We start from the raw sequence: 26,274 nt of genomic DNA on the forward strand, positions 1-26,274 counted from the left end.
AACCTTTATTTTCAACATAATTGCCCAGGAGAGATGGTTCATTGATCCACTAGGAAAGAGTCTCTCACCGCGTACAGCACCAAAATATATATTTGAAAATTTAAAAAACACACAGCCCGCCCCTCATATACACATGCACGCACGCACTTATCTCCCCGAAAGCCACACAACCCAGACCAAAAGGGAAAAAAATCAAACTCGGGACCCGCACACAAAAGAAGTCTTTGAATTGGGATTTACAAATTTATATAGTCTTTCCTATGAAAAAACGAAAACAAACCAAAAACCAAGGGGGGAAGAAAATACTTCTACACGAAGGCCAGCCGAGACGTGGGAGGATGAGGATGCGCTGTCTGCCTAGACACAAACAGAGAGCGAGACGGCCATCAGTGCTGCCCAGATGCTCCGAGCGGGGGCCTCGGGGTGGACCAGTGTCCCTAAGATGCGGCGCCTTGGGAGCCGAGACCCCCAGAGCACTGAGGTCAGGCCATGGTGTGGCCCTCGCCAGCCTTCCGGAAGAGACGGTGTCTTTCACTGCGCGTTCTCCAGCACTTAAAAGGGCTACTTTTCCCTTTCGAAAAGATTCTGGGTCAAACAAAAAAAGTAAAAGTGGGGAGGAAAGAGTTCTCTGCTGCCGTAAAAATCTTCAGTCCCAGATGGTCCTCTGCCGGCCCGGGCGGTGAAATGGGGCCCCTACCCAGACTCTACTTGGGCTCCTCGATCACACCTTTGCTGAGGTCTGTCATTTTGGGATATTTGACTTTCTTCTGGTCCAGCTCATTCTGAGCCCAAAGGAGTAGTTTCAGTAACTTTGCCAGCTTGGGTGTTGACTCACGATTTTCATAATCCAGGACAGCTTGGTTCACTTCACTCCACACCTAGAAAATAACGGCAGCCAATAAAAACCACCACACACGCAGAGCGCCCGCAAAAAGGGTCCATCATAAGATGCATTTCATGCGTCTTGGAAACCAATTTTACGTGAGAAGCTGGTTACTTATTTAACAAACACGAAGCCTGTGACTGTCAGGCGCTCCAGAGGATGTAAAACACACTACTTGTCCAGAGGACTCACGGTGTGGTCAGCAGATATCACATCCGGCCTGGACGGCGGTGACATGCCAGGAGCTGGGCACGAGGGGACTGGCAGAGAGGGCAGACCAGGGTGGGGGTGGGACCGATTCCAGCCTAACGAGCCCCAGGACGACACCTGAGGTGGACCCCAAGGACACCCTCCTTCCAGGGTAGCGGAGGGTGGCGGGGAAGGGGCACTGCAGCCGGGGAGCCACCATGCCGGCGGGAACACAGAGGCTGCAACGGGGAGCGCGCCAAAGTGTCCGAAGCAAGTGTGGGCTTTTAATCAGGAGGTACTTGAAACACCTGTTCCTACGAGTCTCCAGCTATACAGGAAGAAGGCTCAGATAAACAAGAAAAATGGGCGAAGAGGCTTGACTGTTGTGTAACAGTTGCGATGCCCTGGGCTCCCAGTGTGACATGATGGAAGTCTCAGCTAGGGAACAGCCGATGCCCTCCCAGCAGTGTCCCGGACAGAAATGCTGTCCTGTGCAACACCACCCACCCACCGCCCCGTTTCTCTGGAAATCCCGTGACCATCTGTGGAGGATGCAGACGGAAGCCCCCTACCCGCCCGGCGCCCACCTTCTGCCTCTGCATCATGTTGAGCAGGTCTCCGAAGGGCGAGTCCTCGGGGTTGTCGAAGGCCAGCAGGGCCAGCGTGCGCTCCATCTCGGTCAGGCACTCCCGGCTCTCCTCGCCCTGCTCGGCCAGCTGGGTCTGTGCGAACTCCAGCGCTGCCTCCGTCTCCCGCTGGCGGATCAGCTCGATCAGGTGCTGTTGCTGGTCGGGGGCCAGGCAGACGGGGTGAGCGCCGGGCGCCTGGCCACCTGGCCAGTGACACCCCCGCGGCCGTGCCTGCTTCTCATGGAAAGGGCCTCTCAAAGGACAAAGTTGTCTAGCAACTCCGAGTTATTACATTTGCATTTTTAAAGCAAGAAACAGCTTCTGAGATACACAGAAGAGCAGCTAATAACTCTAACCCCTTCCCCACGTCAATTAAAGCAACGTTCTATTAAGGCGAATTAGCCTCGTTACTTCCGAATCCCATAAAGAACCTTTATTTGTCAAGTGTCTGCAAACCAGACTCACTTGTAGGTGGAAGTAAAGATAGCGGTTTGTGTCCAGAAGCTCCGGATGGAGGCTGTTGACCAGTGCGATGGCCTCGGGAATCTGGCCTTCCAGTATCATCTCCCGGATTTTGATTCGCTCGTCGAGCGTTTCTAGATCAACACTAGGTTCGATCCCAGATTCCATCCGAAACTTCTCTGCTGCTTCCTTAAAGCCCTCTGAAAATGAAAACCATCCTCACCGCTCAGAAGGTCAGCAAGACATCAATGCAAAGCCCTTTTATCTCCAGAAAGCCCACCCGCCTTGAATAAAAAAACCTCTGATATAACTGCACTTTCTTGGGGATTTGGGTTTAATACCTTTGTGACTTACCAGTTACGCCCCAGAAATGCAGACGTAGTACTTCATTTCCTTCCCCCCACAGCCCAAACGCTCTAACCTCCCAGCCAGGTGAGGATGGGTGCTGAGGCCCCACGTTCCGGTGTGGCCCCTGGTGGAGGGTTGCAGTCCAGGCCCAATGCAGAGAAGCTGCCGACCTGCTGCAGGGGAAGCCTGCAAGGCCCTGGCTACTCCCACTCTTAGTGAGTTTACAATTCTCTTCAACATCAGAGACTGATGGGAGGGGTGGTGGCCACTGGGAACTCACAGGAAGGAGACCCACTTTCTGGAAACATGTGGGTTTTCTCACCACGTACAGAGTTACCCTTTTGCTTCCCAGTGTCAAGGAGGACTGAGTATTAGCAGCAGAGCACGTGCGTTTCCTTCCGTATGCCCTTCCCCCTTTCTTCTCTTGAGTTGGACACACCTTCTAGAAACAGTCCAGTATCACTTACCAGACTGGCCAGAAGAGATTAATTACTTGGGTTTTAAACGTACTTCAGCACTTTCTTAATTACGTTGATCAATTGCAAAAATGTCAAAGGCCAAGAAACAGGTTTTTTCCTTAGGTCTCAGAGACCTGGAATCATGATCTCATCTCCGGAAGAGGATATCTCTTTAAATCCGTAACTACAAGTTTATCAAAAGAACACTGCATTTTCATGACGCCTGAACACAAGTGCACCACAAAACTTCAGTAAGTCCTGACTGTGTGCACAGAAAGGAATAAGGATGTCCAAGGGGCGGCACCCTCGTCACACCCCTTACCTGTGACCAAGTAGTTCATGATGAGACGGTTCATGTCTGCTCGCTGGACGTGTAAGTTATTGAGCTTTTCCATCCACTCATCCTTTGTGATTTCATCGGGTTTTTCTGTATAACTCATCCTGATTTATTTCTACAGGGAAAAAAGGTAATATTTTAAGAATCGGTGAAGAATTCTACGACAATTGCGATCATTTCAGACATAAACACGGCGACAGAGCAAGAAGTGAGAGGGGGAGAGTGGGAAGATACTTAAAATGTGGAAAACAGCACATGCAAAGGGCGTGAGACTCAAACACAGATTCAGGGACCAAAGCGAAGGTTGGGGTGTTCGGAAGGTAGGATGAACGTGAGGAAGAGCCAAGGGTCTTAGGACCAGGAGGTCAAGAGGTCGGCTGGGGTCCGATTAAGGCCCTACAGGACAAGGGGGATCTAGATGGACTCTCCTCTAAGCACAAAGGGCGGCCACGAGAGGTACAGGCTGAAGAATCACGTGCTGTGATGTGTGTGCTCAAGAGAAGCCCACATCACACACCCTCCAGACTGACAAAAATGAAGCGGTCTGACAACACTAAGTGTTCACAAAGACGTGGAGTTCTCCTGAACCCCTTTACCCTGCGGTCAGAACGGACCGCGCAGCAGAAACACTTGGCATCGCTTTGCACGGCTGTGCACGTGTGCCCCTCACAGCCAGCTCTTCTCCTGGAGACTGAGACCCAGACCCAGACGAGCCTGTCCACAGAGACACTGCTCAGGATGGCGACAATGTGGAAGCCATCCACCCAGATGTTCAGCCAACAGCAGCACAGACAAATGGACTATGGTTCACAGGACCACAGTCCCATAGGACCAAAACCCCGGGGCAGATCGGTTTCAGACTTCAGAACTCTTCAGGCTGTACAAAGACTATGTGCACATTTTACCACGTATCATACGCCATCCTCTCTGTGGTGTGGGGCAAGCACCCCACATCAGATATGATTTCTTCAGTAAAACGTATGAGGCCTCATACCAAGTGGAACAGAAGCTACTAAACAGCCTTTGCCAGGTGAGGTTTTGCCATCTAATAGATTAAAAAGAAAACCAAAAACTTTTGGTCTTCAGAGTTATGTGGATTTTAGGACTACTGAGAAGGGACTGTGACTGTATCCACGGAACAGGATTTACTAAAGCAGGTAAAATAAATGAATGTGACCACATGGGGGACTTAAAAACCAGCTGGACGAAGACAGCAAGTCACAGCAGAGACCCAAGTGCGGCGGTTTGTAAAGAACAAAAACAAGCTCTACAATGTTTGCTTAGCAGTAAATACATTCATACGTTCATAGCAAAACCGTTTTGCCATTGTTTTAAGTAAGGGCATGAAACATGAAACTCAGGAGGTGGTTACCAAGGAAAGGGGGCCCTGGGAGCACCAGCTGGGCTCTCGGGATGGGTGGTGAGCCCACCACTGCCCATGTCAGGTTTATCCTTTGTAACTGACATAGACGTTGTGTATGTTACTTTATACATAGCAAAGCACATGCTAAACCGATTAAAAAAAATTTTTTAAGACAGCTCTGGTTGCCCAGTGGACATGGGATGACCATGCGGGTGGTGAGAGCTGAGCAGGAACACCAGTGAGGAGCCACCCAAACAAGAGAGGACGGCAGCAGAAGAGCCACAGAGCACAGCCCATCGAGACTCTGTGGACAGAGCCAGTGGGCCTTGCTGCTGGACCCAGTGTGGAAGGATAAAAGAACGGAAGACTCGAGGACCATGGTGGGGGGGTGTTTCAAGCTTGAGACCTTGCAGGATGAAGCCACAAATGAGGAGAGGAACAGGTCTGAGGAGCCGGGCAAGTTTGGGCTATCAGACCCACAGCAGGAGAAGTCAAGCAGGCACCTGGATTACAGGTCCTGAGCTCAGCGCTGGAAACAATTAGGGAAACATCCGCCACAAAATGACTGAAAGCCAAGAGATCGATCGCCCAGGGAGAGAGTGTAGGTGGGGAAGCAAAGGGGTACAAGACAAAGTCCTCGGTCCGTGGGGGATGCCATGCCCAACTCTGATCCGCAGAAGAACACTTGTCCTAAGACACAATCAAGAGGTGCTGTCCCTCGCCCAAGGACCCATCTCTCTAAGCTACGGGCCAGTGGCGTAACTCACTCAGATCAAATTCTCAGTCCTGGACGGCAAAGCGACGTTTGAAAAAGTAACAACTTTGGAGAACTGTCCCATTCTGTTTTGTGCAGGAAGAACTCAGCAGTTAAAAATCCCACAGACATAATTTAACATCCCACTGCGGACGGCGAGGAACACTTGCTCGCAAGAGCAACGTCCGGCCTCTGCAGCTCAGCCTCTGCTCGGACGCGGCTCCGGGTGGAAACGGTTCCCGTCGCAGAGACACCTGTGCGACGTGTCGAGAACTATCACCTCCTAGCAGACGCCGCCTCGGAATGTGCAGACCTCCCTCGAAACGCGCTTCGTCAACAACAAACACCGAGTCTCGGCGCTCGGGCTCAGCCGCCTTAGGAGAAGGGGGCATTTGGACCTGCAAACCCCGAGGGCGCCGCCTCCCCGAACAACGCGGCCCGATGACACCTGCTCGGACCCCCAACCCCGGAAGGCCCCCCGGCGCGGTCGGCCAGTCGGCGCACCCCCGCGGTCCGGCCCGCCCCCTTCCCCGGCCGCCTCGATCTCTCCCCGGCCCCGGCCCCCTCCTGGCTCTCCGCCTCCCCGCCCCGCTTCGCCGCGCTCCCGCGGGGACGCTGCGCCCGACCGCCTGGGCCCGCCGCGGCCATCTTACCGTGAGGATCCCGCCTGCCGCGCTGCGCGGTCTCCGCGGCCGCTCGGGGTGCCGGCCCGGGCGGGGAGGGGGCGGCGGCGGCGCCGGGGAGGGGGAGGCAGAGGCGGGGGCCGCGGCGGAGGCGGGGAACGGGAGGGCAGACGCACCGGCGGCCGCCCCCTCAGCCACTTCCCGCGAAATCGCGAGATTGCAAGCCGACAGCCAATCAAGGGCTCTCGCGAGGGTGCGGGTCGCGGCGGCCGCCCGGAAGCGCGAGACTCCAGCTTCCGTCCTTGCGCAGAAACTCCCCTCACGGCTCCCTGGCTCTACGGATTGGCGCGAGAGTCAAAAGGCGGTGGCCGCCTCTGGATAAGATGGCCGCCGTGGAGGCGTCGTGGTAGGGGAACTTCGAGCCGGGATGGCGACATCAGGACTGAGTCGAAGGCTAAGGTCCCAGCGTCCCTCCAGTCGTTTGTGTGAGCCCGAGGGCATGGGGCGGGAAGGGGGGGACAGGCGCCGGTGCTCCGCGCAGCCCAGAGGCGGGGTCCTTGCCAACCCGGTGCTCGCCTTCGCGCAGGCCCGGGAGGAGCCTCCCGAACTCGGCTAGCGGGAGCTCTCGGTTCCGACGGTTGGGGCAGGTTCCCGGGCACGCGACCGCGGCGGGGAGCGCGCACCCGCTCGCTGCCGCCTGAGTCAACCCGGACGGGCCTGCCTTCGGGGAACCTCCCAGGGGCCCGGGGGCCTTTTCCGCCTGTGGTCCCTGCGGCGCGGGGCCTAGTGGTTTTTCCCGCCCGTGATCCTTGCGGTCCCAGGCCCGGCGGTCTTACCAGCCCGGTGCCGGGTGGTCTTTCCTGCCCGTGATCCCTGCGGCCCGGAGCCCGGTGGTCTTTACAGCCCGTGGTCCCTAAGCCGCGCTCGGGTTGGGCGGGGACTGCAGGTCTGTGCGACATGGGCCCCGAGGTGCTGCGGTCGCTGTCCGGAGAACGGAGGGTCTCCCTGCGCCGCGGCCGGGACCTGGTGGTCGCGGAGATGCAGAAAGTCATTTGCGCGTTTATTTGGTTATTACTGTACGTCTGCTGGAGAAGAGTGCAGACTCCTTCAGAGCAGGGTCTCGTTTTCCTGTTTCTGGAGAGTAAAGTTAAAAGATTTTGGAACCCTTCAGGAAGGAAATTGAGGGGCAGCCCTTTGCTCCATCGGATGAAGTCCGGTGTCCTCCTGAGTTAGAATTCGGGCGTTAGTTGGTTTCCTGTGATTGCTGGGGAGTGAACTAAATAACGTGGAAGTGGTATGGGACTTATTGCAGAAAGTAAGTGGAATTTGGCAAATAGGTTTGACAGTGACGACTAATTGTGGATATTTTCCATTAGGGTTAGTCAAATGAGCTAAATCTGCAGGTCCAAAGCTTTGACCAAATCTATTTAAAACGCAGACGCAAATGCAATATATGACTGTAATAACATCCTTTTTCAAGTACTTAATCCTATAAACAACTTTAGATGTCAACTTTATAATGGGCGAGGGGTGCAGATTTTAAAAATTCTTTTCAAGGGTGCATGAGCAAAAGTCTGGTGCCCTAAGAGGCTAGAGGGTTCTAAAGAAGGTTCATGTGCACCTTCTGTGCGGGTCATAGGTTAATGGCCCGTCAACCCCGGAAGTGGTCCTGCACAGCCTGAATTCTGTCTAGATACTGGCTGCTTTTTGAAACCCACACTTCAGGCAGGATCATCTCTCTTTGTCCCTGGCCCCCTCTTCACACCCATCGGCAACTCCCCAGTTGCCTGTGTAGAGTGAGCACAGCTGAAAGCCTCACCACTCCTACCCTGACTCTGGACTCACCAGGGTCTCTCACCTCTGGGCTCTCAGGAGCTGGGTCTGCGTGCAACACTCCTGAGGCCGGCTCCTGGGAGTGGGGACACCATCCCGACAAGCAGGATGTCGTGCCATCCCTTCGTGTTCACGTGGTCCCTAAACGATTCCTTCGTTGCCTTCAGCACACCGTTCTATGTCACTGATGCCTGTTAGTGTGTCACAGTTCACCACCAATGACACATGACCTTCATAAGAGCTGAAGCGGCTAGTATGTGGCAGGGGTTCTGTAGATACTTGCTGAGAACGTGGAGGAATAGATGAGTGAGGGTGAGGACCTTCGCTAGAAGCAGTCTCAGCAAAAAAGGACAGAGGACGGGAAGTTAGCAGTCCCAGTGGAGTGAGAGCAGAGGAAGAAGTCGAGAATGGCGCTCGGATGTGAGCCTAGTTGGTGGGGTCGATGGTGGCGCCAACTGAGGAAGAGCCGGCAGGGTGAGGAGTGAGATGGGAGGAGGGAAGGGGTGGTTAGGGGCCCAGGGTGGACCATGGAACGCTGGAGGGAACGATGAGGCTGGAAGTGCAGGTTTCTTGGTAACAGCTCGTGAGAGTCCGTAAACGTATTACTCGAAGTCCGTGGCGAGGAGAGGAGCAGGGAGGAAGGGCCGGAGCGCTGGTGCCGGGCTCTCCAGGAGCCTCGGGGCGCAGCTTCCAGCAGGGCGACTGGCGACTGGTGGGGCAGGCCACTTGACATTCACCAAAAGCTGCCCCTGTGACAGGGCAAGAAGTTCGGTGAGCCGGTGAAGGCGGAAAATGTCAGATCGCGGTGAGCTGAGAGGGGGTGAGGTGTCTAACACTGAGAGGCGCCCAGGGCCCTGCAGCACGTGTGCAGAGGAGCTCGCAGGTGGACTTGGTCACGGGAGACGCTAAAGCCACGGGGTTCGATGGCTGAGGAGGAGGCCGGTGTGTCGGAGAGAACCCTGGGCTTCGCGCTTGTGCCTTTGGGTCCACCGGGCCGACCCACCACTGAATGGGGACACCAGAGGAGGGCCGGGATCAGCGGGGAGCTCAGAAGTCAGGAGCTCGTTTCGCATGCGTTAGGCTTTGCGGTGCGTTTGAGGCATCTAGTGGAGAGGTTAGGGGAACAGACGAGTGGATGGTGAAGGACAGCAGCACGGCCAGGAGGGCGTGAGGCCCCGGATGGAGAGTACGCAGTGAAGAGAGAGGCGGCCTGGGCCGAGCCCTGAAGACACCCACATGCAACGGGGGAGCGGGGAGCAGGAAGCAGCTGGGGGTGCAGGGCCAGGTTGGTCATCATCTGGGGCAGTGAGCAGGTTGACCAAGACTTCAGCCCCTTGGGGTGGTTGACTGACTTCGCGATAGGAAGGCAGGGGCCCAGAGCTCGGGCTCTTCTCCAAGTCCTGGTGGAGCGTTTCATTCTGACAGATTAACAGTTCTTTTTTTCTCTCTTTGTAATTGGTTTTCTTTTCTTTTTTTTTTTAATTGAGGTATAGTTGATGTACAATATTATGTGTTCCAGATGTACAACGTAGTGATTCACAGGTCAGCAGTTCTTTAAAGAGAGACATTGAGGTTTATTAGTTTCAAAAGAGCAGACAAGAGTTTTTAAAAAAGGAAATGCGATTTGAGAATAAAATACACAGTGCTCCTTTAATCCAATCCTGGACTGTTCAACAACCTGGGTATCAGCCATGTTTTACAGAATTGCAGTATTTTGGAGGGTGTTTCTGTCTTATTCTCATACCCTCAAAGCATAAAATCAAACTCCTACATGCTGGAGCTCTGCTTTCCAGGGGATTTGGCAAATCAACCCTGATTCTTCAGGATAAGGTATAAGCTAATTGGTTGTTGCTGCTCGGAATCGTTACCACAAGTGGGCAGTAAACTCCAAAAAGTCAGTTCCCATAGCCTCAGCTTCACACAGTATCTTGTCTTCAGGTTCTCCGTGAAGCTGTTGGAAGGAGTAAGGAAGACTGTTGTTACTGTTTAGTTCTGCTGCATGTATTCAAGACCCTGTGAGGCACGTGTAATGGGGTCTGAGATGGTCGCCTTCCCCCTCCTTGCGGGATTGTATTTCCCTTTCTCGATTATATCACTAAATCAGAAAGCACTGGTTTCGTCATAAGTTTCTTTGGATGGGTAAAGTAATATTTTAGAGTAATAGTTTTCTTGACCTTTTAACTCCTGCAGAGGTTGTAACGTAAACTGTGTCCAGCACAGTGCCACCTGAAACGCTTGGGGTGGGGTGGGGGCCGGACGGAGGGGCACAGGCAGCGTGCTCACAAGGCTGCCAGTCAGGGCGCTGCTCGCGGACCGTCTCTGCTGAATTTGACCCTTCCCTTCACACCTGGCTGGTTAGGGCTTTGATGCACACACCGGAGATCCATACAGACACACGCACCTGTATATATAAACACCTATAGCGTATACGTGTGTAGCTGTATATCTGTATATGCTTTGAGGGGTTTCTTGTTTTTGTTTAGTTTTGGTGGTTTTGTTTTTGAATGAGCCCAGTTCTGATCAGATGTCTGACTTGGGAGATAGAAGCACTGAATGAAGATGAGGCATTTTTTCAATCGATATCCACGCATTCCTTTTAAAAAACACTCGCCAAATTTTGTTTTTTCTTTTTTGACTTTAAAATCCTCTTATATTTACTCTTTTAAATGTTTTTACTTTCCATTGAACGAGAGGAACTTTGTGTGTCTGACAGACTCCCAAGATTTGTCACTTTGCTGTGTAGTTGTAAAACGCAACATTCTTGTCCTCCTACCTTTTGTGGACAGATTTGGGAGATCCTATTTCTCCTCGGATTTCTAAGTTTCAGAAGCAGTTGGTTCAACTTGGAACTCAAAACTATTTTGAGTATTGAAAGGGTAATTTATGGGTACTGATTTCATTGAAATCAGGGCTACCCCAGAATAAAACCTTTCGGGTATCCTTTTGAAATTCCTAATAGCTCAACTTGTGTTACTCTTGTTGGTATTTCCTTCAAATACTCTTTTCTCACTTTCACCATTTTGTTTTTGTGACCTAAGCAAGAGCAGGAATTTATACATTTTTTTCTCTTTTGGACAAATCCAGAAAGCCACTGTTAGACCTGACTTTCAACTATCTTTGACTTCTCAAGTATTTTCTTTCAGAAAAACAAATCTCTTAAATTGTAGGCGGTACAGCTAGTTGTCGCTGTGTGCCTGCCCCTGAGGCCCCACAGTCCAGGTGTGGGCCCTGCCCTGGGCCCTCCTTGTCTCAGTTGACTGTTCTCTCCCAGCCTGTGGAGGTTCCTGTTCCTGCTCACCAGCTGCCCTAGGAATTCGGTTCAGATCTGTGGGCTTGTTTCTCCCTTTTCCTGTTACGTACTTTGTGGTATGATGAGCTGTGAGGGTAAATGGTGTATCTGGGCACAATGCCGTGGTGGATCCAGTACACCCAATGGTGTTTCTGCTTTACTCTTTTTTTTGTTTGTTTTGCGGTACGCGGGCCCCCCACCGCTGTGGCCTCTCCCGTTGCGGAGCACAGGCTCCGGACGCGCAGGCTCAGCGGCCATGGCTCACGGGCCCAGCCGCTCCGCGGCATGTGGGATCCTCCCCAACTGGGGCACGAACCCGTGTCCCCTGCATCCGCCGGCGGACTCTTAACCACTGCGCCACCAGGGAAGCCCTCTGCTTTACTCTTAAACTGCTTTTCTGTCAATCTGTGAAAGGCGTTGATTTTTCTGGCTTTTTCATTTGGTGTGTTCCTTTTAGAGACTGCTAAGAGATGAAACCAACCAGAAAGGAAATACACTTTTTATGCCTTATACTTTTTTAAAATATTTCTTCTGACGTTAACTTTATTTACTTTTCACTAAACTCGCAGGGAAAAGTAGATGTCTCAGAGTTACAGGAACCACCCTGAAAGGCGGGAGTAACAAGCGTTGTTCTGACCTCTGAGCCCTGTAGCCCATGACCCCTGGGTCAGAGGGCACCTACGGTAGCTATTCTGAAGAAACCCTGAGGGTTTTCCTCCAAACTACTGGCCAAGGCTAGGGAGGAGGAGCTAAGGGGGGATCCCACCTTGACTTTGCCCCCTGGCTTCTTCTCTCCTCCCTGGCATCTCTCCTCTGCCCCAGGCCTGGGTCTGAGTTTGGGTCCAGGTTCACTGGGGACCTTGCCCAGGGCCAGGCAGTGGCCCCACCCTAGACCTTGACTACCCAGCCCCTTGTCTGCCTGCCTGCTGGGAGGGTGCTGGCTTGCTTGCCTTTGAATTCCAAATGAGAGTAGCAATAAAGCTGCTTGGCTGTCACCTTGCCTGGTTTTAAATTGTCCTTGGGAAGGGCCCAGACGCCCCTTGCCTTGTCTCTCGGGGCTGCGCTTGGCTGCAAGGAGAGGGGTGCTCTGCTCGGGACCCTGCGTGCCAACGGGCTTTAACTCGGGGGTGAGAAGAGGCTGGACACCAGGAAGCAGTCTTTTAAAAGGACTGCTCACTCTTCCAGATGTGCTTTTCTGCTTTTATAAATTTCCTCCGAATTGCCCATGGGTATTGGTGGCAGGACCTGGTGTCCACACACGTTGGGCATGCACCAATCATACATTTTCTCAAAGACTGAAACCCCCTTGAGTCCTGGAGGCCTATTTAGCTTCCTGCTCCCTCCTGCCGTCTGAGCTACTTGTCAGTCCCCCGAACTTTGGGATTTTTCTTTGTGTATTTGGGGTATTTAGGAAAGAACCTGAGACAACTGTAGACTCCTTTTTAATCTGTTTGTTCCTCTGGGTATAAGTTTGTTAGGAAAAGGTATTCCTCAGCTAGCAGACTTCAACTAAAAAGTATACAAACTGCAGTTCCAGAAATGCCTTTTTTTTTTTTTTACCAGGGAAGAGCAGCTCCCTTGAGGAGTGACAAGAGGTGAACTGGAGTTACCTGAAGAGGTGGGAGGGCGAGGGCCTGACTCCTCCCACAGGTGGCAGGTGCCCCTGAGCCTGGAGGCTCATGGTCAGGGCCAGCTCCTGCTGGGAGATCAGAAAGGGAGGCGCAGTTGCAGGGCTGGTGGGGGCGCAGTTTCCTTTCCTCTGCTGCCCGAGAGCCCTCCTGAGCCCCCCAGTACTGCAGTGATACAGGCGGGGCTTCCCCTCTGGGCCTCCCTTCTGTCCACTGGGCTTTCCACCTGGAGCTTCCTCCTGTTCCATTGGCATCCCGGTCCTCAGTGTCTTTCGTGCGTCCCAGCACCCGCCTGAAGCTGCAAGCCAGTTAAAACCTCACCTTGTAGAAAGACATTGCTGCTGGGTTTGCTTCATGTAAAGATTTTCAGCTAAAGAGGCTGGGTGGGGTTTCCCTGTTCCGACTCCCATTTAGGGAGCCCTTTGCAGGGAGGCCTTCTGTGAGCTTCCCCTGCACCCCAGCATGAGTCCCATTTTACACACAGCTTACCCAAGATCACACTGCTGGCTCAAGCCAGTTTCAACTCTGTCTGGTTTATGAACTTCTCATACACCCATCTGGAGCAAACCTGAAGGCAATCAAGATGTTAAGAGTGCAGAATTCATACTTGCAAGAGTCCATGGAAGCAGTCCTAATGGAATCACATCAACAGAAACAAGCTGTGTTGGATTCCTTTGAAGAAAACGGACAGTCTGAGAACCTGGCAGGCCGTGTGATCTTCAGAGATGTTTATTTAGAAGCACACCTGCTCCCAGGCCCCTGGTTCTCACGGAAGCACCTGGCAGTCCTCTGTAGAGTCTCGGGTGGAGCTTTACTGCAGACAGGGCACTTTTCTGCTTTTTGCCCAGCGGTTCCTTCTACTAAGGAATGTGGAAGCAGGGAGCTGTAGCGGCAGCGATGGGGACAAAGGCCCTCGTCCGGAGAGTTGCTGTCCTCGGGGGCCATTGTCCAGTGTCCCAAGGTAGCAGATGTTTCCCCTCTGAAGTCCGTTTGTTGAGTATTTGGGGATGGGCAAGTGCCCTGCAGCCCTCGGGGGCAGGTGTGCCCGGTTGGGTAGGCGGGGGCGACCCGGGCACTGAGCTCTTTGGCCCCGTGGGGAGCGGGCTCGAGTCCCAGAGAAGCTGGGAACGCAGTCAGGTGGGAAAGGAGCGATGCGCCTTGCTCCTCCATCCTCTTCCCGGCCCCTTCTGGGGCCCGGGGTGGCCAGCCGACTGGAGCCACGCCGCCTCTGCTCCCAGCTTTGGCCCTATGGCCCGGGAACCGCGCGGCGCAGGGCAGGGGCGGGGCCTGGGTCTGGCTCCTTCCTCCGCCAGCCGCGCGGGGGCGCTGCTTGGGGCGCGGCCGGCTCCTCTACCCGCCGCGTTTCGGTGGCCGGCGTCTTCCCTCCGCTCAGAGTGCGGGCGGCCCCTCTACCCCCCGCATCTCGGTGGCCGGCGTCGACCCCGCCCGCCCACTCTGAGGCTCTCGGAGTAAATGGCTGCGGAATCCTGGAGGCCTGCGGCCCGCGCAGTGAGTGGCGGCCGGTGCGCCGGGCGGAGGGTCGGCCGCTGCGAGGCCGCAGAGGGACGGGCGGGGGTGGCGGCGCCCGAGCCCGGCCCGCCCGGCGCCGCAGGGCTCGCGTCCAGCCGCGCTCTGTCGAGCTGAGAAGATGGCGGCGGCCGCGGGGAGGGGGAGGGGAGGGGGGAGGGGGGCGCCGGGGCTGCCGGGCAGGGCCCACTCCGCGGGGCCCGGCCCGGTCCGCCCGCCGCGGGCGTGTCCTCGGGGCTGGGTTACGGTGTGGACGGCCTGAGAGGTACGCGAGCAGGACGCCGCCCGGTGACCCCCCACCACCACCACCACCAGCGGCAGCGCTGGAGGAGGGCGATGCTTTTTCCTAGAAGTTCCTGGTCTCGCTGCTGGTGCGTGGAGGAAGTGATTCTGTTTCAAGTAACTGTGTAATGTAGGATTGAATCCCCCCCCTCCGTTTTTTGTTTTTTTTTTTTTTTTTTTTTAAACAAGTGTCTAGTTGCTCTGGACACCTTAAAGGAGATGAAGTTTCATTCTGGTTTTTTTTTTTTAAGTGTGGTTCTTTTCGCTTGATGGTTTTGGTTTCTGGTCGACTATTCTCGTAAAGAATAACATTACGATAGTTGCGTGATATTTGATGCTATAGGAAGCAAAAAAGGCCTTCAGAAAATCGGTTTCGCTCTTTTATTGAGTGTGTGCCTAGCCGTAAAATACGGATTTTTAGCTTTTATTGTGTGACGTGTCGATTTGATGTAGGACACAAATTTGTGTTATATCTTATCCTCTGGTCAACCTCAGAGTAGAAAGGAGCAACGTTCACCTTCCACCGGAGGTGTGCCCGGCCGTGCCCTTTCTGGCTCACGTCTTTGGGGCTCAGATCCCACGCCCTCATTTGCTCTCTTTTCTTTCCCCCTCGGTTGCTCCCCCGCCAGGTTGGGAAACCCTGGAGGTCAGGGCAGGTTTTCTGCTCTGAATCCAGCACTTCAGTCAATGAGCTTAAGAGTTAGGACCTTAGAACGACAGCACCTGAGCTAAGTTGAAGATACTCTTTAATTCATGTTTTGGTCTTAGATAATATCCATATAATTTGCACATTGGTGGAATGAGATTTGAACCTCATGTACTAGGGTATTTTGCAGGAGGGAAGGGCGGATATTAAGATCTTTTCAGTGTGCTCACATAAGCTCATTACCCATAGCTTGGTAAGCGGGAAGCTGAGCCTCCAGTTGGCACCAGCAACAGCTCACAGTGGGCATTCCACCAAGGTTGACCCTGTTCTGGGCAGTTGATGTGTGCTAATTCGTCTCAGCGAGTAGGATGCTTCTGTACCTGTTCTAACCTCCAAGAAGCCAAAGCACCTTTAAGGAGCTTGCCCAAGATCGCAGAGCTGGGTTCTAACCGGGCCATTGGGCCAACCCCAGACAAATGTTCCATGATTTCCCCAGAGTTACGTAGTCCCTGGCTTCATGTTTCCAAGAAAGGTGTTTTAGCCGTGGATTTTTTGTTTTCAACATCTTTATTGGAGTATAGTTGCTTTACAATGGTTTGTTAGTTTCTGCTCTATAACAAAGTGAATCAGCTATACACATGCACATATCCCCATATCTTAGCCATGGATTTTAAGGAAATAAGACCTGTGACCTTTAGAACGATTTCTCGTTGTATTCAACAAATATTTATTGCATCCTGCGTGCCAAGCACCTTGGTTGTAGCAGGGACCAGAAAGGTGGCCTTCCCAACCCTGGAGACGTGTGTAATGGGGACCTGTGAGGGTCGGCGGCCATGTCCCTGGAGCCTGGGACCCCTTTTTGGCACTTGAGGGTGGCATGTGTTGAACATATACGTCTCCACGTCTAAGTCCTCTGCTTTCCCATCTTAACACGGCAGAGACGTCTCAGGTGTCGCCTGGGGAGGCCCAGCCCCAACCCTGTTGTGAAGCGTTCTGCCTAATGCATTTCCTGAGCACCTTCTGTTTCCTAGCTGCCCGTGTTTTTGCAGACTTAGGTTAACAGTGAGTTTAGGAATAAGGTGTATCTTTAATTTCCTTCTGATTTTCCACCGAGAACTGTCTTCTATTAGTATTCGATTAAATTCAGGCTGTTCCAGGCGAAGCGAGTTATGCTCTGATAAGAAAGGGCAGAATTAAAAGTTGGGCAGTTGGCTCCTCCCCTGATTGTATGCTGTTACGGGGGTCACCATTTCTTTCTGGCGAACAGTGCGCCTCCCAGCATGTATGCGTGTGTGAGCATCACCGTGGCTTGTTGAGGAAATGGGTCACTGGAACCTGGACACGGGGCGACTCCCAGTGCTTCAGGTGGCCCTTCGTGTGGGTGGGGTTTATCTTCTTGGTGAGGTGGGGAGGGTTTGGAGTGGGGACTTGGCTCCCGTTTTCTTTTTGGCGGTGGAATTGTGGGTCCTGCTGTTGACACTGGAAGTCTCTCCGTGACTGACCACAGGGTGCCTTATTGGCTCGGAGCTCTTTCCCTGGCAGCCCGCGGACTGGGTCTTTTTCGTGTGTGTTTTCCAGACGTTCCAGGTACTGATTGTTTTTTATTTCTGTTAACATGACGTGTTTTACCTTTTTTATACACGTGTTGCAAGCTACCAAGTGACTTCCATTTGGCTCTTACAGAGCGAAGATTGAATGTTTACAGGTCAGTTCACTGTTGTCCTTGGGTCCCTGCAGTTGGCACTGTGTCCAGTAGAGGCCTGATTTCTCATACACCTGGTGGCTTAGGGAAGTCCTTTAAGAAAAACGTTCCTTAAACAGTCCCTTTTGCATTTCTTCTTACTTAAATGGTGGCGTCAGGTACAGTGGAAACCTAATGTTACTCTCTTTAAGGCCAGCATCGAATGATGTGTGTTAATTCCACTGCAAAGGCTCTGTGATTAACAGCTAATGGACATGTACTATTTGGGAAGGAGGAGGCCTAATGGTCTACATTGAGCTCCCTTGATCTTAAGTGCCCACACTTCCTGGAGTCTCTTGCTTAGGCCTTTTTTTTTTTTTTTTTTAATTCCAAACTCTAATTTATCCCCCTGCCCGAGCATGCGGGCAGTGGGATAAACTTTGTTTTCTACGCCTGAGTCTATTTCTGTTTTGTAATAAGTAAGTTCATTTATGTCAGTTTTTTTAGATTCCACATATAAGTGATATATATTTGTCTTTCTCTGATTTCATTTAGTATAATAATCTCTGGGTCCATCTACGTTGCTGCAAATGGCGTTTCATTCTTTTTTATAGCTGAGTAATGTTTTGATGTATACATTAACCACATCTTCTTTATCCATTGCATCCATCAGTGGACATTTAGATTGCTTCCACGTCTTGGCTATTGTGAATAGTGCTGCAGTGAACATTGAGGTGCATGTATCTTTTCAAATTAGAGTTTTCTCCAGATACATGCCCAGGCGTGGGATTGCTGGATCATACGGCAACTCTAGTTTTTAAAGGAACCTCCATACTGTTCTCTTCATTTTATTTTTTGAGTAGTATAGTTGACCCTTGAACAACATGGGTTTGAACGGTCCGGGTGCACTTACACAGGGACTTTTTCCGGTAGTAGATACTACGGTACTGGTCTGCTGTATACGGAGGCCAAGTGTAAGTTATACACAGGAATTGGATGGGAGTCCAGTTCCTGCATTGTTCAAAGGTCACCTCTAATTTTGAGGGTAAGTTGTTACGTGAAGTTGAATAGGTAATTGTACGCATTTTAATAAGAATTGCTGTAGCCGTGATTGTAAAACCTACTTAGTAGGTGTGATTATCTTGTTTGTAATTTGTAAAGCAGATGTTTCTCTCTTGAGTGCTATGGTTTTGTTTTTCATATGCTGATAGAGACACTCAAGAGGTATTTAATACACCTTTACTACAGGAAGGGAAATGAGGTTCCCTCCCAATGTAAAGAGAGCTGTACTGTGTTTGGGTTGCAAAGATAAGTTTATAGAGAGAGAAAATTAGGATATAAAGAAAGGATATAAAATATGAAAGGATATAAAGAAAGCAGAAACCCCAGAAATGGCACCATTTGGAAGCCCAGTTACAGCTGTGGATGTGTTTGTGAACTTGGTTGGGGCGGGGTGGGGTGGGGGTCAAGATGTGCTGGGAACTGTTACCTGCTAGCTTCGCTCAAGGGTGTGGGGCTCTTTCCATGGCAGGGGCTGTAGAGTTCATCATCCTTTAATTACAGTCTTAAAGAATTGCATCATGTAGCTGTTTCTAGGTTTTTCTCAAACTGGTCTCCTGGTGATGGACATTGGTTTGTGTCCCTTAGTTTAAAAAAAAGGCATGCTGGGAGCAACCTTATAAATGACACAGGCTATTTATCATACTCTGACTGGCACTTGACACGATGGAGTTTCACAGTTGTCCCCATTTCCCTGGGCAGCACACCTACTGTTAGGTTTGGAGTTGGGGTTGAAGGCAGGGACACCCTGGCGTGAAGCCTGCCTTCTTCCCTGGTGCTGCCCCTTGAGCCTCCCAGCCCCCTATCTGCTTATCAGAGGACTTAACCCTAGTTGTTAGTGTGTGGGTGTGGTCAGGACTGGGGATGCTGAGCCGGCACAAGGAGTGGTCCCCCTGAAATGCCCCCAGTGCCCCATGGAGACAGGGCTAGGTCGGGGCTAGCCATTGACTCTTTAGGTTTGTTAGATTGTAATTTAAACAGTATTTGTGTTTTTAGTAGTAAGGTGGCTTTCTTCTGCACTTTCCCGACCCGGGCAGCGGTGGCAGGAGTCGGAGAAGTTGCCTCAAGTTGAGCTCTGCATGGATCTGTAAAAATCAGTACAGAAAATCCTGTTTTTATTTAATAACTGCTTTATTTAAGCTTGGACCTTCCCCACTGCCCCCCAAAGCTAGACATTGGCCTCTTCTCATCTCAGAGAAAGAAAGGAAGATTCCAGCTCAAGTATACAGTTGAATTCTTGACGTTTGCATTTCCAAGGTCTCCAAGCATTGTTTTTGCCCCTTGGCCTGTGGCATGAGGTGCAGCTCCACTCATGAAGCAGGTGCTTGGGAGACAGCCACAGGCCTTTGGTTTTGTCCTCCAGCCATTTTCTCTGTGGACTTGGGTGGCCGTCCCTCTGAATGCCGCCGTTTCATAACTGGTGCCTTCTCAGTCATCCGAGGAGAAGTGGGGAGGGTCTGGGAGAGCAGCCTCCTGGAGCGTCACTGTCACGGCCCTTCAGTCTCACTGGCCCATCAAGAGCAGCCCTTTGAAGTTGCCAGTAGTGTCAAGTCTGTGCTGTTGGCCATTCTCAGACTGACCCCTTTACACCTAAAATTAACAAGGACCCCAGAGGGCTTTTGTTTACATTGTGTCTATTGATATTTTCCATATTTGGCATTAAAAATGAGACATTTAAATATACTTAAAAATAATAACATAAATAACACTTTATGGAAACTATGTTCCAAAACAAAAACAATTTAATGAGAAAGGTAGTGTTGTCCTAGGGTTTTGCAGCTCTCCTGAACGTCTGGCTTAAGCAACAGTAGCTGGATTCTCTTGTCTCCTTCGTCCTATCTCTGTCATTTGGCTTCTGAGAAACCACCACGTCCGTGCCCTTAGTGTTGTGCAAATAGTTTGACCTTGGGGGGGCCCTCCTGAAAGGCCCGGGGGCCACACTTTGAGAACCTCTGCTCTAGGTCATGGTTAGAAATGCTCTTGTTGTTGAGAAATGGGAATTTCAAAAGGCAGTTGACTCTGAACTTTAACACCTGGGGAAATGGGTTACTTTTAAGAAGATAGGCAATGTTTTCAGGGGGCACTCAACCACGTTCTTGCTTTTTGGGAAAAGCGTGGAATATCTGGCTAGTTTGTGGTCCCCAGTGAAGAGGGTTCAGTGCACACGTCCCCCTCAAAGTGGACCGCCTGGAACCAGAGTCCCAGAGTACATCCGGGGTGCGCTCTAGGTGAGGAGGCCCCAGGGGTCTTTGGGCCTGAGGGAACGGTGGCATTTTGCCTTTATCGTAGACTGTCCTCACCCACAGCCTCTCACCGGATCTTTACCAACAGCTCTTGCCGCAGCGAGACACGGTGCGCCGGGCCTGCACTGGGTGCTACGGGTGACACGGGGATCTGGCAGCAGTGCCCCGGTGGGTGCTGGAAGGGAGTAGCCAGCCCGGGTGCACTCGGGGCCCAGACAGACCACTGCGGATGTGAAAGCGATAGGGTGGGCTGTTAGGGGGGCGGAGCTGGAGGATCAGGGTCCCTAGGAAGCAGCCCCTGAGGTGCCCAGCAGGGCTGACTGTCCTGGGGAGCGACTTACTGTTCCCAGGTCCCGTCTGTGACCCTCCCCCCTCCCCCATCACAGTCACACCCTCTGTCTTGGTTGGGGAAGGAGAGGGGAGGCTCCCGTTTGGGGGCCCATCCCAGTGTTGTCCTGGGCATTTAGCCAGACCTGCCCCATCTTGCAGACTCGGTGAGGACAGGAGCCTGTGCAGTTCAGAGGGTCCCTAAGACCCTGGCGGGGGCCTTGTCTTACAAGCACCAACCCCCAGGGTGTAGGATTCAGAGAGTCCCTTGCCAGCGTTTGAAGCCATGTTTTCTTGTTCCTTGAGAGACAAGAGGGAGCTGCCTCAGTCCACTCGGGCTGCCGTGGCAAGGACCACAGACTGGGAGCTTTGACACAGTGGACTTGATTTCTTGCAGCTCTGAAGGCGAGAGGCCCGAGGTCAGGATGCCGGGGCAGTTGGGTCCCGGTGGCAGGGCCAGGTGAGCTCTGGGGCCTCTTTTCCAGGGCAGATATCCCATTCAGGAGGGCCCCGGGGGCACAAACGTGCACACCACAGCAGGAGTCCATCCAAGGTAGCAAGCGGTTCCGTAGAGAACAGGGAAAGCCTCGTTTCCTCCACCTTAACCTGGACGCATTCAGGTGGTTCTGCTGGTTGTTCCTGAAGCGCTTTTGGAGAGCTGCCCACCGAGGTCACAAGCCTGTGTTTTCACTAGGAAGTGGGTAGAGAGAAACCAGAGTGCCCACTGCCCACCCGCAGTGGGGGAGCTGGGGTCCTGGCCTCACCAGAGCTTGGCCGAGGCACCAGTCCTGGCGAGCTTTTAAGCAACAAGTTTTACTTTTTGTCTGCACAGACCTGTAAAGCAAAAACACCTAAGAAATTTTGAACAGCAGGTGGTTCCTAGATTTCTCTCTGTAGTTACCGCTTGAGAAGCTTATCGTGCTGTGGGTCCTTTTGCTTCAGTGGAATTTGAATAATGACAGTGTTATTTGGAAAGCAGCAGACTTTGGATAGGCCACCTAAAGGACTGCAGTGCCACTGGGGCAGTCGAGTCAGGATGAGCGTGGGGTCGCGGAGAGGGACCGCTCGCTGCCAGGGCGGCAGGATGTCGCATGTCCTCTCAAACTCCTGGGCGTGCCCTCGTTAGTGATTGTCCCATTAATAAAAACGGAATTGTCAAAGAGGCTTGAATTGGGAAAGCTTGCTGTTTTCAGTACTTCGTAGAACTTTCAGCATCTTCTCAATCCCTCCTCATCCCCAGCAAAGGATTCGTCATGAGACGGAAGACTCTTAACGTGAAATATCGGTAACTGTGAACTTTGGCCCAGCCTGTTAGAACCGTAAATTGAGTTAGCAGAGTCCGAAATAATGAGGTTACGTTGTAGCATTGGATATAATTTGTGACCGGCAGGTTAGAATTGTTTCAAAATTAAAATTGTTAGCTTTGAATATTGTTTCGGGGTGTGAGATTCGGAGGATCACCTTGTTTTGCCGCTAGGTGGGCAGGGCAGGTGTGCGCTTGTGTGTTATGTTTTTGAGAAGCCGCAACTGTTTTCTCGTGTTTGCTGTGCTGTGAAAATAGGAGCTTCATTGTGGTTATATGTTACATTTTAAAGTATCTCAGAGAAATTAGTCTCCAGTCCATAGAACTAAGCATCTTCAGATGGGTGAGATGCGGTTACTTACCTGTCGCGAGCTTTGTAGAAGTGGAGCCTTCAGATTTACGTGGTTGTAGAGTCGGGCAGCGCTCTCGTTGTTTGCTTGGGGAGCGTATTTTGGGTTTTGCTTTAAAGAAGATCACTTCTGGCAGCTTAACGTTTTCCAAGGGTTGGATAGCCTGAAGGGAAAACGAAGTGGTGGCTTTAGAACAGTTTTGTGGAAGCAAATGTTTCCTCTCCTCTGACACTGAAGTGCGGATACGTGTGAGTGCTTGGCGTGTAGCCAGAGTGTTCTTGAGCTACCGGAAATGGTGTGTTTTGAAACCCTTTGGAGGCGAAGAGCTCAGAAGCCCCGTCCAGGGTCACAGTCGGCCTCGTGAGCCAGCCCTGCCGGGTCGGCGTTTGCACTGCCGGCACAGAGGTTCCCGGTAGTGCCCCTGAGGGGCCAGAGGCGCCCGCAGCCGGGGGCCGCAGAGCAGCGCCGACGGACTGCATTTTTCCAGGTGGTGTGTGGCAGGCGTTTTCTCGAAGATGCACAGTGTGAGACTCAAGGAAAGCAACTGACAATATTTGTTACTGATGACAAAATTCCGGCGTTAAACGAAAATTAGCATTTGGAAAAGCTTTTATCTGCCACCCTGAGCTTGTTGGCTTCCCAGTAATGAAAGACATTTCAGGAGATGGGCGCTCACATTAAGAGATGCGTCTCACGTCGTCTAATGAAATGTGCCAGCGTGTGGACTCTGCATGTGTCCAACTGGCCACCGTGCACATAGGCAAAAGATGTTTTCAGAGTGCGTTACGACGCAGGAAGGTGCGGAGCATTCATGGCTGTGGTTGCAGATTCGTGTCACAACTACTTTCAATGGAACTGCGGCCTGTCGAGGTTTGACGTGGTATCAGGGAACATCCACAATTCTGAAAGCCTTTCTCAGGTTTAATTTTGGAAATACATATCCCACATGAGCAACTGCTCTTTGGGGTCCTCAGTTTTTAAGGGTATAAAGGGACCTTGACAGCAAAATGTTGCAGAGCTCCCTGGGAGGTGGTGGGCTGCTTCCTGCCCTTGGGTGGCCTGGGGGAACCTAAGGTTTCTTGTTGGTATTCGTAGGTCTGCTTAGGAAATGGAGCCGTTTTCAGCTGAGAGGACGTTCGCACTTAGAAATGTAAAGATATAAAACTATCAGTGCATCATGTTCGCCTCTGGGTTTTCTTTTTCCCAGCAGTTTCAGGGATGCCCGCCCACCGTTCTTCTCCTCTGGGGAAAAGTTGTTACTAGTACGGTGTGACCACCGTTTGGTGACCTGCTGTTGTGTGTGGACCCACATTTTAAGTTGTGTTAGGAACATAACACAACTTTTCTTTTTTAACTTTTGCCTTGATCATAGGGGTTTGTTTTTGTTTCGTGACCTGAAATTTTACATTAGAATTTCTGGGAAGAAATTATGAAAGCGATCTTGCAAATGTAAAATAAAAAAGAGTGAACCAAAATGAACCAGATTATCTAAAATGATATGATTTATTCTGAATAAAGTACTTCATTCCACTTAACAGAAATAACTGGATTTTCCTTTTCTGATTATTCAGAACTCAAATCCAGAGGCATGGGTTTTTTCTGGGGGTGGGTTCAGATTAACATAAATTTTAAAAACTTTTTAATTCCTGAGAACATCGTAATTTCTTTGCTTTTATAAATGTTCACTGTTGTGAACAGTTTCTCCTGAGAAGTTTCTCATTTTGAGATGGGTTGACCACATGTGAGAGAGGTGGTGGCCATGTGGGGGGCGGGTGTGACCAGAGTGAGATGGTCGCTATCTCTTTAAAAGGAGGTGGGACGGAATGTTTGCTCTGAGGTCACCAAGGAGACCCCAGTTACAGGGGAGGCAGTTGGCTTGAGGTGAGGAAGAGGAGAGTTGCGGGCAGGGAGTCCTGGATCTAGAATGCGAAATGTGTTAAAATGTTAACACCAAGGACCTACCTAGAAACAGACACGTTTGTGGAGCAAACTAGGTATCGTGATTGAATGAGGGCACAGGAGGAGAAATGTTCTTTAAATATGTAAATACACATAGATGAGCTGTACCCCGGTGATGTTCAATAATCATAACATTAGTCCTCTGAAATCTTCCTTAGATTTTTAACTAAAAGGATGACATAGGTATAGTGTTCTAGGGCTTCCCTGGTGACACAGTGGTTAAGAATCCACCTGCCAAGGCAGGGGACACGAGTTTGATCCCTGGTCAGGGAACTTAAGATCCCACATGCAGTGGAGCAACTAAGCCCATGGGCGACAACTACTGAGCCTGCGCTCTAGAGCCCACGAGCCACAACTACTGAGCCCACGTGCCACAACTACTGAAGCCCGTGCGCCTAGAGCCCGTGCTGCACAACAAGAGAAGCCCCCGCAATGAGAAGCCCACACACCACAATGAAGAGTAGCCCCCGCTCGCTGCAACTAGAGAAAACCCACGCGCAGCAACAAAGACCAACGCAGCCAAAAATTAAATAAATAGATTTAAAAAGAAAAGAATTTCTAAATAATGATTTTCACGTGTCATCTTTTTGTTCATCTTTTGTTCCATTCTCTCTGTCTGTGTTTTTATTGACCTGGGTCCATCTCAAAAGTAAGATTGTAATTGGAAAGCAGCTGGTACCAATGATCAGTTTTGAAACCCTCCTTCCCACTGAGGCCTCTGCTCTCTGCCCACCAGCTTCCTCCCCACCAGTGCGCCAGCCGAGGCCTGTCCAGCCCCCTGCTTTCAGAGTGTAGTCAAAGTATCTTCCCTTCTTTAAAAGTCCTTAAGGAAGCAGGGGACTTTGTTTTGTGGATTTTGTTTGTCGACTCGCCCAGTGTCTTTGTGGGTCACGTAATGTACATTCAAATAAGAGATTGTTTGGAAAGCTTCATGCCTTTTTTTCTTAAACATGGTTTTAGTTATAGTTGCTTTAAATTTTTAAACTGTTTTGTTGTTTTCTTTTAGGAGCTTACTCCGTGGTGACAGTCTCGAGATAATCTGCATTGTAATCTGTGAATAGTGACCGGCAGCAGCAGTGTTTCGGGGCTTGGCGCTTCCCTTGGACCCTGCAATTGCATCAGCCAGGTTTTCGTTGTTTTTAGGAAGTCGGAAGAAGCGCCCAAGCTTCCGTGTGGGGCAGGTAACGTGGCAATAGTGTTAAACGCCAGCAACACAATTTTAAGTTTTGATGTCATGTTTTCTATTTCAAAAGCGGCATTATATGTAAAGAAACTGATGTGACATTAGTATTTGTTTGAAATGGTTTAAGCTTTAGCCCAAGATTTCTTGAAGAGTGTCTAATTGTGTGTTAGGAATCTGATTCAGAGCACTACTTTATTTTTACATGGGTGGTTTCTTTAGTGCATTTACGATGACGTTGTATATTCTCTCTGGTGAGAACTGTGTTTTGTAGAGGAGGGTCCTTCCTGCAGAAAGACTTGGGTGACCAGGACAGTGCCGTGGTCCTTGGTGGCACAGGTGCTGATGTCACAGCTACTCCTGCAAGCTTCTAAGTGGCCTGGGAGAGTGTGGGCCTAGGCCCAGGGTGGGGGAGCTGCAGACCTGGACATGGAAATGGGAGGTGACCATACTTAGTGGGAACCAAAAAGAGAGTTCAGTTACGTGTGATTTTTAATTTTGTATATTTTCTGTTCGAAGGTTTTCATTCTGCACTAGTCCCCCGTCCCCCCCCCGCTGGGATGGAACATGGCATAAAACCTGAGTCATCGTTAGCATTTAAATGTAATTGAAGCCTGCGCAGCTTGGGAAAAAATTCTCAAGGTATATACTATCTTTTTCAGGCTTTTTAATTTTAAACAGGAGTGAAGTTTTCACAAACACGACCCTTTAACAGTCTGTCAGAAAGAGGAGAGACGAAGTATACACCACAGGTACCATGTGGCTCAGTATTTTCTCAGTGTCCCGATCGAACGCCTGCTACTGCACGCAGAGCTGGATGGGCCCATCTTGTGTCAACACAGTCGTGGCTCGGGAATCTGGGCGGGGCTCAGCGGGGGCTGGGTGTGGGTGTTCAGGGTCCGAATCCCCCGTCTCCACGTC

The 26,274-nt window shown here is 51.3% G+C and overlaps 2 protein-coding genes across 4 annotated transcripts in view; one reads left to right on the plus strand and one right to left on the minus strand.

Annotated features, from left to right (window-relative positions):
- Positions 1-221: 221 nt before the first annotated feature.
- On the minus strand, positions 222-6,288 carry GID8 (GID complex subunit 8 homolog). The gene is made up of 5 exons (XM_082643734.1): positions 6,077-6,288; positions 3,292-3,421; positions 2,167-2,363; positions 1,660-1,857; positions 222-878 (listed from the first exon to the last, which is right to left on the minus strand). The coding sequence occupies exons 2-5, from the start codon at positions 3,407-3,409 to the stop codon at positions 705-707; spliced, it is 687 nt and encodes a 228-aa protein (XP_082499860.1). The 5' UTR covers positions 3,410-3,421; positions 6,077-6,288; the 3' UTR covers positions 222-704.
- Positions 6,289-6,377: 89 nt separating this feature from the next.
- DIDO1 (death inducer-obliterator 1) overlaps positions 6,378-26,274 on the plus strand; it is a 51,224-nt gene continuing 31,327 nt past the window's right edge. Inside the window, exons 1-3 of one of the 3 annotated variants that reach the window (XM_082643516.1) lie at positions 6,378-6,529; positions 25,180-25,354; positions 25,873-25,995. The gene's annotated coding sequence lies outside the window, so the exon portion shown is untranslated. Of the gene's footprint in view, positions 6,532-11,903; positions 14,306-25,179; positions 25,355-25,872; positions 25,996-26,274 lie in introns of those variants that run through there. The other 2 variants (XM_082643517.1, XM_082643515.1) reach the window with 2 other exon arrangements.

Source organism: Mesoplodon mirus, assembly GCF_964341445.2.
Source record: "Mesoplodon mirus genome assembly, chromosome: 15".
NCBI classification, from domain to species: domain Eukaryota; kingdom Metazoa; phylum Chordata; class Mammalia; order Artiodactyla; family Ziphiidae; genus Mesoplodon; species Mesoplodon mirus.